At 40.6% G+C, this 16118-nt stretch overlaps 1 protein-coding gene across 4 annotated transcripts in view; it reads left to right on the top strand.

The window, feature by feature from the left end:
- The window catches only part of EML1 (EMAP like 1), a 198752-nt gene that overhangs the window by 131721 nt on the left and 50913 nt on the right, over positions 1-16118 (top strand). For all 4 annotated transcript variants that reach the window (XM_067725882.1, XM_067725863.1, XM_067725873.1 and 1 more), the window contains one exon: positions 11133-11267. In XM_067725882.1, coding sequence (XP_067581983.1) covers positions 11133-11267 — 135 coding nt within the window. The remainder of the gene's footprint in view (positions 1-11132; positions 11268-16118) is intronic.

Raw genomic sequence — 16118 nt, 5'->3', positions numbered from 1 at the left:
GGGCTGGTGAGAGTAGGTTTGATGCTGCATCGTGACTCGGAATGAAAATGTAACAATCCCGTCTTATCTTTTAAATATATAGTGTTTATACATAAAGCTTTATCCTTCGCCAAGCAAACTTGCATTGTGTTTCATCAGATAGAGTTTCATGTACTTATTGTTTGTGAATTGTAAGAAAATTGGTTTTGCAGGGCTTTTTAGAACTTTAAAATGAAATTCTCCACCTCATTTCATCCCTTTTTAATACTTCTTTGACTCATTCATTTATAATCAACATGAAATGACCTTCTGGATTCTAATTGGCAGCAGTAGATACGGACTGTCTTTTATTCATCTAGATGTTATAAGAGTGACACTGACTTTTTAAGTTTCAGGTTGCCATCTGTTACCATTTCTTTCTTCTTTTTTTTTTAATAGTGGTAAAAACCACATCACATTAAATTTGCCATCTTAACCATTTTTAAGCGTACAGTTCAGTTCAGTAGTGTCAAGTATATTCTGTGCAGCAGATCTCCAGGACTTTTCCGTCTTGCAGAACTGAAACTATTTATTGGCCAAAAAGTTCGTTCGAATTTTTCCTTAAGATGGGAAGGAAAAACCAGAACGAACTTTTTGGCCAATCCAATATATCTCTTCAACAGTAAATCCTCCTCAGAGCCCTTGGTGACCACCTTTTTCCTTTCTGTGTCTATGATTTGACTGCATTAGATACTTCATATGAGTGGAATCATGCAGTATTTGTCCTTTCGTGGCTGACTTATTTCACTTAACATAACATCATCAAGGTTCATTCATACTGTAGCATGTGACAGTATTTCCTTTTTTTTTTTTTTTAAGTGGCTTTGTATTTTATTTATTTATTTAGGCTGCGCTAGGTCTTAGTTGCAGCATGCGGGATCTTTAGCTGCAGCATGCCGACTCTTAGTTGCAGCATGCAGGATCTAGCTCCCCCACCAGGGATCGAACCCGGGCCCCCTGCACAGGGAACATGGAGTCTTACCCACTGGACCACCAGGGAAGTCCCAGGATTTTCTTCTTTTTTAAGTCTATATAATATTCCGTTGTGTGTATATACCACCTTTTCTTTTTTTTGTTTTTTTTTGCGGTACATGGGCCTCTCACTGTTGTGGCCTCTCCCGTTGCGGAGCACAGGCTCCGGATGCGCAGGCTCAGTGGCCATGGCTCACAGGCCCAGCCGCTCCACAGCATGTGGGATCTTCCCAGACTGGGGCACGAACCTGTGTCCCCTGCATCGGCAGGCGGACTCTCAACCACTGCGCCACCAGGGAAGCCCAGTATACCACCTTTTCTTTATCCATTCATGTCAATGGATGTTAGGGTTTCTTCTACCTCTTGGCTATTGTGAATAATGCTGCAATCAACATAGGTGTGCAGATATCTCTTTGAGATCCTGCTTTGAATTCTTTTGCATATATACTCAGAAGTGGGATTGCTGAGTCATATGGTAATTCTATTTTTAATTTTTTGAGGAACCTCCATAATGTTTTCCATAGTGACTGCACCATTTTACATTCCCGCTAACAGTGCACAAGGGTTCCCATTTCTCCTCATCCTTGCCCACATTTGTTATTTTCTGTTCTTGATAGTGGCCATTCTAATGGGTGTGAGGTGATATCTCATTATGGTTTTCATTTGCATTTCTCTTATTATTAGTGATGTTGAGCATCTTTTTCATATGCTTGTTGGCAACTTGTATATATCTTTTGGAAAATTTTCTATTCAATTCCTTTTCCCATTTTTAATTGGGTTATTCATTTTTTTGTTGTTGAATTGTAGGAGTTCCTTATATATTCTGGATATTAATCCCTTACCAGATACATGATTCACAAATATTTTCTCCTATTCCATACATTGCTTTCTCACTCTATTGACAGTTTCCTTTGCACAGAGTTTTTAAGTTTGATGCAGTCCCATTTGTTTATTTTTACATTTGGTGTCACATCCAAGAAATAATTGCTGAATCCAATGTCCTAAAGCTTTCCCCCTATGTTTTCTTCCAGGAGTTTCATAGTTCTAGGTCTTTAACACATTTCAAGTTAATTTTTGTATGTAGCATAAGGTAAGGGTCCAACTTCATTCTTTTGCATGTGGATGTCCAGTTTTCCCTACACCATTTGTTGATGAAACTGGCTTTCCCCCTTGTGTAGTATTGGCACCCTTGCTGAAAATCATTTGCCCGTATATGCAAGGGATTATTTCTGGGCTCTCTATCCTGTTCCATTGGCCTATATTATCTGTCTTTATTCCAGTACCACACTGTCTTGATTACTGTTACTTTGTAGTATATTTTGAAATCAGGAAATGTGAGTCCTCCAATTTTGTTCTTCTTTTTCAAGATTGTTTTGGCTATTTGCAGTCCCTTTAGATTCCATATGAATTTTAGGATTTTTTTTTTCTATTTCTACAAAAAATGCCATTGGTATTTTGATAGGGATTGCATTGAATCTGTAAATCACTTTGGGTAGTGTAGACATTTTAACATATTAAGTCTTCCAATCCCACAAAAATAGGATGACTTTCCATTTCTTTGTATCTTCTTTGATTTCTTTCAGCAGTGTTTTGTAGTTTTCTGTCTACAAGTCTTTCACCTCTTTGGTTAAGTTTATTCCTAAGTAGTTTGTACTTTTTGATGCTATAATAAATGAGGTTATTTTCTGAATTTCCTTTTCAGATTGGTCATTGTTAGTGCATAGAAATACAACTGATTTCTGTGTTTTGGTTTTTGTATCCTGCAACTTTGGTGAAATTATTAGTTTTAACATTTTTTTGTGTGGAATCTTTAGGGTTTTCCCTAAGATCATGTCATCTGCAAACAGAGATCGTTTTACTTCTTCCTTTCCAACATGGATGCCTTTTATTTTTTTACATGTCTTATTGCTCTGGCTAGGACTTCCAGTACTGTGTTCAATAGTGATAAGACTGAGTATCCTTGCCTTATTCCTGACCTTAGGAGAAAAGCTTTCACCGTTGAGTGTTTCACCATTGAGTATGTGTTCACTGTGGGCATTTCATATATGGTTTTTACTATGTTGAGGTAGTTTTCTTCTATTCCTAGTTTGAGTGTTTTTATCATGAGGGGTGTTGAGTTTTGTCAGGTGCTTTTTCTGCATCAATTTAGATGATCATGTGGTTTTTGTCTTTCATTCTCTTAATGGGATGTACAATATTATATCAATTTTCTTATGTTGAACCATCCTTGCATTACAAGTGTAAATCCCACTTGGTCATGGTGTATAATCCTTTTAATGTGCTGTTAAATTCATTTTGATAGTATTTTGTTGATTTCTGCATCATTATTTATCAGAGTTATTGGCGTGTATTTTTTCTTGTTGCGTCTTTTTTTTTTTTTTTTTTGGCATCTGAATAATGCTGGCCTCCTAGAATGAGATTGGATGTGCCCCCACTGCCCCTTTAGTCTTTAGAAGAGTTTGAGGAGGATTGCTATTAGTTCTTTAAATGTTTGGTAGAACTCTGGAGTCATGCCATCTGGTCCTGGGCTTTGCTTTGTTGGGAGGGTTTTGATTACTGCTTCAATCTCCTTACTAGTTATAGGTCTATTCAGAGTTTTCAATACTTCATGATTCAGTCTTGATAGGCTGTATGTTTCTAAGAATTTATTCATTTCTTCTAGTTTATTCAGTTTGTTGGCATGCATTTATTCATTGTAGTCTCTTATAATCCTTTTTATTTCTGTGACATCAGTTGTAATAGTCCCTCTTTAGTTTCTGATTTTAGTTATTTGAGTCTTCTCTCTTTTTCTCAGTTTAATGGAGGATTTGGCAAGTTTATTGATCTTTTCAAAAATCAACTCTTGGTTTCACTGATTTTTTTTCTATTGTTTTTCTTTTCTCCATTTTGTTTATCTCTACTGTAATCTTTGTTATTACCTTCCCTCTGCTAACTTTTAGCTTTATTTGTTCTTGTTTTTTTCTGTTTCCTTGAGGTATAAAGTTAAGTTGTTGATTTCAGATCTTTCTTCTTTTTAATGTAAGTGTTTCCACAGCTGTAAACTTCCCTCTTGGCGCTGCCTTCTCTGCATCCCACAAGTTTCAGAATGTTTTGTTTTTGTTTTCATTTGTCTCTCGATACTTTCAAAATTCTCTCGCGATTCCTTCTTTAACTCATTGGCTGTTTAAAAGTGAGTTGTTGAATTTCAAGACTGACTTTTTGAAGTAGCAAGTAGTTAATGAAAAAATGAGATTCTTTTTCTTTATTCTTAAAGAAAATACACTTTTTAAATTTATATCTCTTTATATATTTGGCATTTAAGTAAAAGGAAAATTTTTTTTCAGAGCAAAAAATCATAAACGTAAAATTTGAAATGTAGATACAATTTCTAGCTTTCAGTTCCTTTCATGAGAGCATATGTCAAGCATTCTTGCACTTTGATTTTGTGGAAGGCTCTGTTTGATCCAAAGTAACTTTGATGTAGTACAATAATATCCTTCACTTAATAGACTGTTTATGGTTTTCTTAGACCTTGCAGGATTAATTGGCACAACTGTTAAGAATCCCTGGCAAATTGTGTTTTGAGTTCTAGTATTTGAAACATCGATTCAGGGTAGGATAAGGCTGGGGGATGGGATTTATGCAGATGACTACAGGAGTGAGGCTCTGCTGAAGAATCTAATTGATACTTTCCCACAGGATGTGAAAAAGACAAAGAGCCCTAATGGTGCTTCGGGCCCTCTTTAAATCAGTGATGATGATAGAAATTATCTTTTAATAATAAAAGTGTACTAAGCATCAGGCTTTTAATACCATTATCACTGATCCCCAGAACAACCTTCCAAGGTAGATATTATTATCCCTGTTTTGCCAGTGGGTAAACTGACGCTCAAAGAAGTGAAGTAACTTGCCTGGGATCAAGTGAGTAGAGAACCTGGGCTCCAACGCAGGTCTGTCTGGATCCAGAGCTCACACTCCTTTCACTGTGATAGGCTGCTTCTTGCAAAGATTTCCAGGTCAGCGCTTACATCTACTCATAAAAAAATGCTTGATATAATTGCTCTTCGGAAACCATCCCTTTTGTGTTCCCCATCCTGTCTGGGTGATGCTCTTTAGAAACTGATGTTCTGAGATGCCCCTGAGGGTGCTGACAGGAGTAGCAGGCAGGGGCGAGGGTGACTGAGCAGAGATTGGCAGCAAGTTGCAACTCTGAGAGACAGAATCGCCCATTCATATGGGGCTGCAGGGCCTGAACTCCCATTACAGGACCAGGCCCCTTGCTGTGAGCAGAAGCCTGGGTCCTCTGCCCCCCGTTTCAGCCATGTATGAAGGAGCTCACGGACAGTGCTTGCCCTCAGCAATATTATCTTAGAAGGAAAGGATGGTGGCGGGGGAAGATAGTCGGTAGCCATCATATTTTATATATATGTGTATGTGCGTGTGCGTGTGCGTGTGTGTGTGTGTGTGTTAGCATTTAAACGATAACCTTCCTTCTAGAAATGTTCTTAGGCCTTTGTAGACTTTTCTTTTTAATTTACAAAATAATCAGTTTTATTCATTTGATAAGCTCATGTCCGGCAGCCAACTAGAAACACATGGTTTTCTAGATTGTCTGAGACTCTTGGTGTCTCGGCGTAAAGCATAGTGATTCATTTATTTTGTTCCTCTGCCTTTTGTGGGCTTCCGTGGATGTGAATTCCCATCTGTCTGGAAGTTGGAAACCCAAACAGTGGCACATAATAATTACTCTGTGACGAAGTTCCTATAGATCTCTCCTTAGAGAATTTTGAAATCCGCCTGTTAGGATTAAAACAACCTCCGAGCCATTTCAAATACATTTATAATCGTGTAGGAATTTTTCTGTAATCAGAGTTCCAAATTAACCAAGCTGGGGCATCTCTGGTGTGTGGATGGGTATATGTTTGTTTTCTTTTCTCTGGGGTTTTTTCAGCCTAGTACTAAAGAACAAAATCCCCTTTGGAAATTGTCCAGCACCCAGGGGTTGTGCTTTGTGTTGCCAATTAAGACTTCGATTGGGGGCGTGATTTGGAATCCTTGGGAAAAGCTTTGTTTCCATTAGTGAAAGGAGAAAAGGCAGAAAATCCGGGGAAGACATTGTAGGGTCATACCTTCCTCAGTGGGGATGCTGGAGCTGACAATAGAATAACATTTCCACTGGCTCAAAACAATCACTCATTCTTTCCACTCCTAAGTAGAGCTTTACAATAGAGCAAAGCTGTGAGAAGAGAGATCAAAAGAACAAAACTGGTACAAAAAGAGAGCATTATTTTTAAAATGCTCTGCTCCAGTTGGAAGGTAGGATGGTACATATCTATGGCTTTCAAACAAACAGCTGATAGTCCTTTAGAAAATAGTTGCACTCATTAGAAATAACAGCATTTGTAAAAGTACCAAAGTCAGTGCCAGGTACTTACATGATTTAAATCTGCTTTGGTTTTTTTTTTTTTTCTAATATACTCTTTATCATTGAGCTCCATTGAAATGTATGTGTTAAATTCAGGTTTTGAGTGTGATCTCTGTAACAAGCTAGAAATGGGAGTTGATGCTGTTGAACAGAGGAAGGTGAATTGGTACTTATTCTCTTATCAGAAGTGTTGCAATTCCCCCCTCTGGGCTCAGGTAGTTGGCTTCAGATGATAGAAAAAAAACTTATTTTGGTCTGTCAAATTCTCTAAGGCCACCAGCCTTCTTAGGAAATGCCTTGGTTTTTGCTACAAAGATGTCTTTAGACAAAGATAAGAGTATTTCCTAATTACTGAAGTTGCGTGACCTCAATCTGTCACAATTACCTCACCCCTTGCAGGACAAAAACCAGGTTAGTCCTGGTCCCATGTTGATTTGCCAGTGCTCAGCGTAGAGCCCAGTATAAATTGATTCCAAATGAGTATTTGTTGAGTAGATAATCGTTCTAATCTAGCGTTAATCCCTCCGGCTGTCATGGCAAATGACCTCATCAGAAAATCTCGGGTCACGAGTACAAGCTTCCCCTCAGATTAGTATTTTCTTTCTTTCTTTCCTTTTTATTTACTTATTCATTTATTTATTTATAAATAGGACCCGGCTGTGCCGGGTCTTCATTGCAGCATGCGGGATCTTTTAGTTGCGGCATGCGGGATCTAGTTTCCTGACCAGAGATTGAACCCGGGCCCCCTGCGTTGGGAGCGCAGAGGCTTCCACCGGACCACCAGGGAAGTCCCAGTATTTTTTTCAGTTGTAAAAGTTTGAGATCTTTTCTGCAAAATTTTGGAAAACCAATTCTTGGTTTTAAATCACATAATGAAAGAAAGATGCTGTGGTAACTTATTACATTTAGCGTTATTATCTAACCATAAGAAGAAAGATGGCCATTTTCCCTCTGTTCTCCCTTTGCAGAGATTTTATTTTGTCTAAAATTTAGTTTAAATTGGCAAAAACCATTGAATGCAACTGTAGTGTAAGGCAAAGAACCATTGTATTTTCAGAACTTTGGGTTTGAGAGTGGAGGTTGAGAGCAGAAGGGAAGAGAAATGATGGTATCTGCATTTCTACCCCAAAAATCCTTGCCTTAAGCAGTAAAAAATTGTGCTGTGTTATTATACAGTCTTTCACAAGCTAGGACTTCTACCACTTTCAAAATAAAGCACATGATTTCTCACTTGCTGTCCAGAGGGAGCATAACTTCTTTGATATTCCCTGCTGGTTGTTGAAGGAGGCTTCTCTCAGTGAGTATACAGTATTACTTCTTCTGGCCGCCCTTGTTCCTGCAGATGTCTTGTCTTCAAGCTCTATTTTCTGTCCTTCACTCTGAGTCCTAGTAAATCCTCTTTAATTCATGAGAGCTCTTGGCTCTCAAAAGGAAATTTCTTGTTTTTTCTACGTATACAACAATAGTAGATTTTTTTTAAAAGCTGAACATTTTAATGCAAATGCATGAATGACAAATATCTTGAAGGAGCCGGATGGATTATATCCAAGTCTGTATATGCAAACCAAAATGTTTTCCCATTTTAATGTGCGGTGTATTCTGTAATTTATTGAAGTTTACCAAAATATTTTTCCTCGCTTTTATTATTGCAGTCGTGTTTATTCTGCTTTGTTTCCGTGCCTCTCACACGTAGATTAAACAGGTCTGTGAGTCTTCTCAGTGCATGCAGACTGAACAGTTCCACACCCAGGTGAGGAGTACTTAGACTTACTTTGTAACCCTCACTAATGCTTTCGTAGTTCTACCACCCTTTTGGTGCAGTAGCTTAGAGGGCCTTCTCCGATGCCTGCCATTGATCAAGGCTTAAATCATATAACTGTATTAATTATTGACCTTTATTGGACTTTTAGACGTCCAACATCTCTGTTCAACAGGTCCTCAAAACTAACGTACCTCGGTGTTTCATAAATTGCAGGCGGTCTTTATTTTATTTATTTATTTTTTGGCCATGCCGCACAGCTTGTGGGATCTTAGTTCCCTGAGCAGGGATCAAACGCGGGCCCTCTGCAGTGAAAGCGAGGAGTCCTAACCACTGGCCCACCAGGGAATTCCCTAGGTGGCCTTAACTAGGAGGCCCAGTAGAGAGCAAGGGGTCAAGTAACCTCAGACGTGTTGCTTTGTATCCCTGAAGCTGTCGCCTCATCTGGAGAATAAGGACAATGATACTTTTGCAGGGGATGTGAGGTTTAAATTAAATGATTCATATAAAACGCGAAGCTCTTAATACATGCGAACCGTTGCTGCCCATGGTTCCATCACTGATCTCCCCTCTTAACTCTTCCAGCCACCAGGTTGAGTGTTGATTATTAGAAAATCGATTAACGTTCGCTATCATTGATTAATAGTCATGGCTTTTCAGCTCTTTAAGGGTGTTTTATACAAGCCTTTAAAATGCCATGAACTTACCCTGAACTCCCACAAGGACACTATGGAGGTGCCGCTCAGGGCTGCCAGCTGCTGGGGCAGTGTGCCTGAGAGCCTCGGCGGGCCAGATGCTTAGCAGAGAGAGCTCCCGCAACGTGAAATTAGCTTGGTGTTTTTCGTCACTGGAAGATCTTGAACTTTAAACATAAAGGTTTCTGTAATTTTTAGACTTCAATGCTAAATTTCAGAGATGTAACGCTCTCCTAAGATCTGTAATTTCCTTGTCCTCAAATTGAGAGTTCTAAAAACTCACATTTTGACCTTAAGGCACACCCGTGCAGATCCCAGCTGTGAGATCCCGGGGCTGTCAATTCAGAGTTTCCTCAGTGACCAAAAAGACTACGCAGAAAGTGTCTTCAGATCATCATGATTATGGTCATTTTATTTATGTTCATTCACTCAGGGAGCGAGATGGCTTTTCAAAAGCCGATACACCGTGCAGTTTTTGAAAACGTGCTAAGAGATTATTTACTGACGGATCGGAAGTTACAGAGGAAAAAGGACTTAAAGTTGGCCCAAAGGAAGGCAGAGATGAGGAGGAAAAAGAGAATGAAGGGAAGACAGCAGAGCATCCCGTGTGCAAGGCTCTTGCACATTCTGTGTTATTTAATTGTGAGAAAGGAGGGCTTTGGAATCCAGCCCAGGGGCAGTAGTCTCACTGTCTCAAGCTTCTCAGCTCCTGCCTGTGTCCTCCGGATTGAAATTCAGGTCCGTCTCCACCCTCCCCTGACTGGAGCCCCTGAGGCTCCATCGTCATCATCGAGGTCCCCCTCCTGCATCCACGACCCGAGCACCTTAACTGTCCTCTGGGGGTTCTTCCTCCCCAGTCCCTCGGGGTTTATCTGCTACCTGAGATTCCTGTGGCAGTTCCTCAACCAACGTCTTATAGAGTCACTCTTTGCCGGGCAGGTTCTCTCCGTTCTCGTCTTCTCTCCTTCCCGGCGTGGAGATTTCCTCCGCGTCCGTGGTTCAGTGACCCCCCAGTTGAAGTGCCAATCCCGAGCCACCTCCTGGGTCGCAGACTTGGCGTTATCGCCCACCTGCACCCTGACTCTGTGCATCCAGACCAGACCTCCCCCCGCAGCCCCACCCGGGAGCGGCACCACCATCCACTCTCGTCCTTCTTTCTTCCTCACGGAGCAGGTGCTAAATTATAGCATCACATGCCTCTGCCTGCGACAGGGTCAGGGTGACACTACCATTGATCGTTTCATTTATTTCACCCTTTCATTTAATTAATATTTATCAAGCTTCTATACTAGGCTCTGCAAAGAATGTAAGAATGATAAATGAGATGGGATCTCAGGAAACATATGGCTTAATGATGAAGATAAAAAAAACAAACAAAGAAACTTTACAGAGCCGCCTGTAATACACTTCCGGGCTCCAAGAGCAAACCATCAACCCACAGCCCCTGCCCTGGCTAACTGACCCCTCACGCCTGTGAATTACCTGTGCATGTGGTATCCCTTTTCCTAGGACAGGATCTTCCCTACTGTGTCATTATAACACGTCCAAGCCGTTCATTTTCTGTCTCCCAGAAATTCACAGTCTTCAGGAAGTCTTCCCCAGACATCCCTCACCAGGCTTCCAGCCACTCTAGTCCCTCTGTTTATTCAGAAGGAAGTAAGCACTTGCATGGGCACCACCTCTAAACAGAGGCATCCTATAGAGAGTGGAATGTCTTTGTCCCACGTACGCCTTTAGACCAGAGTTCTTCCTTATCAGCACTGTTGACGTTTGGAGGTGGATCACGCTTTGTCGCAGGGCTGTCCTGGGCATTATAGGGTGTTTAGCAGCACCCCTGGCCTCTATGCATTAGGTGTAGCGGCCCTCCCCCTGCCCCCGTTGTGACAAGCAGAAGTGTCTCCAGACATTGTCAGATGTCCCTGGGGGGCAGAGTCACCCCTGGTTGAGCACCACTGGTCTAGACTGAAAACTGCACAAGGGCGGGGTCACCTCCCACTAGGCCCCTGGAGAGTTCTCACGGTATTGTTGGGAATCTTACCTTTCAAATTCCTCTATGACCTTGAACTACACTGATTGCCGCAGTTACAAAGGCAATGAGGAGAGGCATTGATCTCAAGTGACATTCTGAAAAGTTTTTTGATCTCTATAGTTAGGAATTTCAAACCACTCTATCTTTTAAATATCCACATGGAAATAGAATGTTCTATGTATATATCTTCACACTCAGCAATAAAATAAAATCACTCCGTGAAGGATTTCATTGTCATTTACTTTGTACTTTTAGTACCATCAAGAGGACCAGCTCTTCCGAACGGGTATCTCCTGGTGGTCGAAGGGAAAGCTATGGGGATTCCAAAGGAAACCGGAATCGCACGGGATCCACCAGCAGTTCTTCTAGTGGCAAAAAGAACAGTGAAAGGTAAGGGGCGTCTTACTTCTGGTTCCTGCGGTTCAGATATTGTGTGGCCTCTTTTCCCAGAGGTGAATCAGAAGACCCCCTAATACGCACACAAGCTGTGAGCCCTCCATGCCCCATACTCCTTCTCCTGACGTCACTGTGGGCGCTCATCAAACAGCTGCGGGTCACAGCTCACACCACTTATCATCCAAGTAGAAAATTACAACTTGAACTCTCAGGGCTCCTATTCAGACAGAAGTCGTTTCTGAGAATTTGCTTAGTACCAACTCCATGGAATTTGAGAACCTGTTCTGAATTTCCATACGGAGCACTTTATATTTCTAATACTCTCTGCTGCCATTTTAAAATTAATTTTAGTGGCTTGTTTGTGAACAGTATTTTCTGCGACAGACTGGGTGAAAAGTTGTAATTTTATGATTTGTCAGAAACTATTTTTAATATTGAGCTAACACCAGAACTAGGAACTATTTTCTTTCTGGTTTCATGAAACATGCTTTGAGTTTTTTCTTTGAGGTTGGTTTATAATGGATTATGATAGCTCCCTGTTAATAGTAACATTTTATTAGTGAAAGCTAATTTGGGGCATTTTAAGAGCTTGTTTTTTTTTTGTTTTTTGTTTTTGCGGTACGCGGGCCTCTCACTGTTGTGGCCTCTCCCGTTGCGGAGCACAGGCTCTGGACGCACAGGCTCAGCGGCCATGGCTCACAGGCCCAGCCGCTCCGCGACATGTGGGATCTTCCCGGACTGGGGCACAAACCCGTGTCCCCTGCATCGGCAGGCAGACTCTCAACCACTGCGCCACCAGGGAAGCCCTGAGAGCTTGTTTTATGTTTAAGAATGTATTGTGTATTTGAGATCAGTTTCTCTGTCTCTGTATATATCCACTCAATGTACTTTATTCTCTCTTTTTAAACATTGTGCTTTAATTCTATTCTCTCTATTGAGCAAGGCTTAGGAAGGAATTTCAGCTTCACAGGCTAACCATGTTTTGTTTTGTTTTTTTCCAAATGTTCGTGTAAGGAGAAGGCTTAGTCATAAAGCAGTGGACTCCAACCCACAGGCTGAAAAATTTCCAAGCTTGTAAGTCCATTCTGATTCAGTCCTGTAAAGGAAGCTTAAACCCTTTTTCAGTTTTATTCCTAAAAGATATGTTTCGTAGAAAGAGATACAGGGGCCTCTCCTATCTCTAGCAGGTCAAGTCCACAGTCCATTAACAATCTCAAAACCACTAACCTGGGGTTGTCTTCTAATTTAGACTATTAATAGGACTTCTTATCAGAAGATTATGCTAATTGGGTGATAATACCTTGGAAATAAGGCCAAGTAGTTACAATGGTAGCAGAGCGTGAGTGAGAGATGCAGGGTGGCCTTTAGGCTTCTCTGAATTCAGCGTAAGCTTGGAAGTTGACCTGAGATGTCTAGATCTTGGCAGTTCTTAAAAACCTGGCTTCTTCTCTGCACATCTGATTTGTATTAAGAATTTCCAAAAAGAATCTGTATTGTGCAAACTCCAGATCTGTTGTATCTTTTAAATCCTATGGCTTTGCTAAGTGTGCTGGGTAAATATTTCCATGAAAGATATTTACAAAGGGTTTTTTTGTTTTTTAATGCTACCGTAGGAAATTTTGATTTGGAAATGAGGGACTGGGAAAATCTACTAATCATTTTATAAAAATAATTCAGGCAACTAAACACGTCCATTTAAGCATAAATTCTTCGTCTCATTAGAGCCCAGGAATAGTAGTTGAGGCCCACGTAGCACTGAACTGGTTGAGTTGCACCTAAGGAGCTTCAGAGAGAAAGTTCCTGCCTTCTCGTAGGTCATTGCTGGTACCGACAGACACCTTTAGGGGCCCATGGGAATGATGGCAGCAGGAACTCCGACAGAAGGAAGAAGTAGCTGAGAAGCAATAGAGGTGAAGGTCAAGCTGGTTCTTCTGTTGCTGCCTGCCCATTTCCCTTCATCTTTCCTTTCCATCCCCATATGAAGAGCCCTACTCTTGGGCTACCTTGACCTTGTACCGAATCAGAGCTGGAGTCTAATGGACCAATGCCCAGTCCCCATGGCTTAAAGCAGGCAAAGAAAGGGATAGAGAGGTGGCCTCGATGCAATTCCCCTTTTAAACATGATCCTCGGTGGTCTAAGACAGCGTGACCTCTTCTGCATCACACACAAGTATTTGTCCATGGTGCCAGGATGCTGTCTTACGTTGTTCATGGTTCCAGAAAGCTGTCTTGCATTTTAACACATTGTCCATGTTTGGTTACTATAAACAGCAAGATGTAATGGAAAGGACACATGCTCTGGAGTAAAAGGGAGATCTGGGTTTGTAAGTGAATTTGGCCAGTTAACTTCTCTGAGCCTCAGTTTTTCCCCTCTGTGAAAAAGGGATTTTATACCTAATTCCCTTCAATCTTGTCAGAGAGCTAACTGGGTAGGAAAACACCCATCATAGCACTTGGCACTCAGTAATGGCAGCTGTTATAAATTGAAGCCTGTGCAGAGTAGAAGAAAATAATTCATGAGGCTTTCCAAAATTCTGAACTTCATTTCCTCATTGGTAAGATGAAGGTGGTGGATGACATCTGAAATTATTAGTCTATCTTTGGTCTAACACATATTAACTTACATTCACAGGACACAGTCCTATGAGTGCAAGCTGGATTTTGGCAAAATATAAAATTGGTTGGGGAGAAATAAAGTATTATACAGTCATCCCAGGTTGTCCGAGGGGGATTGGTTCCAGGATCCCACCCCCATACCAAGGACAGACGCTCAAGTCCTTTAGCCCGTGGGCTCTGCAGCCACAGATTCAACCAGCCGTGGATCTCTACGATTGTGGGTGTTTAATTCCGCAGGTGCAGAACCTGCGGATGCAGAGGACCGACCATGTATTCTCATGGTTGTTACTGTCACATCAGAATGAGCTGGTGTGCAGGCCCCGAGCTTCACAGGAAAGCTTATCAGAATGTGAGTGAGTGAGGTGTAACTCTGGGTCTGTCCTGATTTGCAGAAGCAAGTCCTTCACGCAGGGCAGTGCTTTAACTTGTGTCAATCGCAGACTGTCGGCTGTAACGCTCACAGTGACCACGCACCACACACAGCGCTGGCTCCAGTGCACCTGGCACTTCTGTGAAAATTAGGAGGCTCCTTTCAACAATTATATTCCTCAGTAATAATAATTACACTCCCTATAAACTGTACAGATCTTACTGTCCAACATAAAATAACAGTGTTTTTGATGTCCTAAGCATTCCCATTTTCCAAGATACATTAATTTATTTAATAATAATCATGTGTTCTGTGTTCATAGAAACTGTTATTCCTGAGAGTTTCACTTTTCGTGCTCTTGTATGTCCTTTTCTTTGGAAATGGTCATGAGAGTCAACAGTTTCTCTTGTGACATTGTAGACTTTTATCTTAGAATAGTTAACATTTTAAAATAGTTTGCTTGCAATGAGCCACAGAATTTTAACAGCCCTTATTAATCTTGGTACCGACAAAACTTTCATAAGAACAAAAGCAATATATGGCAATGTAATATTCACTTTATATATTATTGGTTGTAAGTGAATATTAACAGTTATACAGTGTGTCATAAGGAAGTATTTATTAAATTTAAATAGGGAATCACCAATAACATTCTGATAAACAACCTGTACTATCTAATGTCGCCAGTAGAGTAATCCAAGAGAGGTTTTTTTAAAATTTTTTTTAAAAAATGTTTTATATCAGACAGAAAAACAACTACTGTTTGTAATGCATAGTTTATGTTAGATGTTGCTAGACTGATAAAATGTTTCAGTTATCCAACTGGTTCCTCCTTTGTAATTCTGACTGGAATAGGATATATCAACTTTGTAAGCAAGACACTTTGTTTCCATCAAAAAGTTGTTGCAGTATGAGCTGATTTTGTCAGAACAAGAAACGTTTCAGCCATCTGCTGGAAACCTTGTAACACACAAATAAACTGCCCATCTCTGGAGTAAACAAATATGAAGAAAGCTTCAAAATTATGAAGACGTCTGCCACATAAAAGTGTTCCCTTAGATCCCCTTCTGTGTTGTGCAACTGGCTACTTTATCCAGGCTGTGAAGTTCAGAACCCTAAGTGGAACTCTCAGCTCCATCCTTCTTTAAGCTCTAACGTTCAATGAGGCAGTCTTGTTTTTTTTAATTTATTTTATTTAAGTAGAGTTGATTTACAATGTTGTGTTAGTTTCTGCTGTACAGCCAAGTGGTTCAGTTATATATATAATTATAATAATATGTATATTCTTTTCTATTATGGTTTATTACATGGTATTGAATATAGTTCCCTGTGCTATACAGTAGGTCCTTGTTGGTTATCCATTCTATATACAATAGTTTGTATCTGCTAATCCCAAACTCCCAATCCATCCCTACCTGCCCCCCACCCCCGCCCGCCGCCCCCGGCAACCACAAGTCTGTTCTCTATGTCTGTGAGTCTGTTTCTGTTTCATGGATAAGTTCATTTATGTCATAGTTTAGATTCCACATATAAGTGATATCATATGGTATTTGTCTTTCTCTGTCTGACTTCACTCAGTATGATGATCTCTAGGTCCATCCGTATTGCTGCAAATGGCATTACTTCATTCTTTTTTATGCTGACTAATATTCCATTACACACACACACACACACACACACACACATCTTCTTTATCCATTCATCTGTCGATGGACATTCAGGTTGCTTCCACATCTTGGCTATTGTAAACAGTGCTGCTATGAACATAGGGGGTGCATGTATCTTTTCGAATTATAGTTTTGTCCAGATATATGCCCAGGAGTGGAATGGCTGGATCATATGGCAACTCTATTTTTAGT

Source organism: Pseudorca crassidens, chromosome 1 (assembly GCF_039906515.1).
Source record: "Pseudorca crassidens isolate mPseCra1 chromosome 1, mPseCra1.hap1, whole genome shotgun sequence".
In the NCBI taxonomy this organism is placed as follows: Eukaryota; Metazoa; Chordata; class Mammalia; order Artiodactyla; family Delphinidae; genus Pseudorca; species Pseudorca crassidens.
The sequence above is the reverse complement of the archived record's forward strand: the minus strand, read 5'-3'. Positions and strand labels throughout refer to the sequence as shown.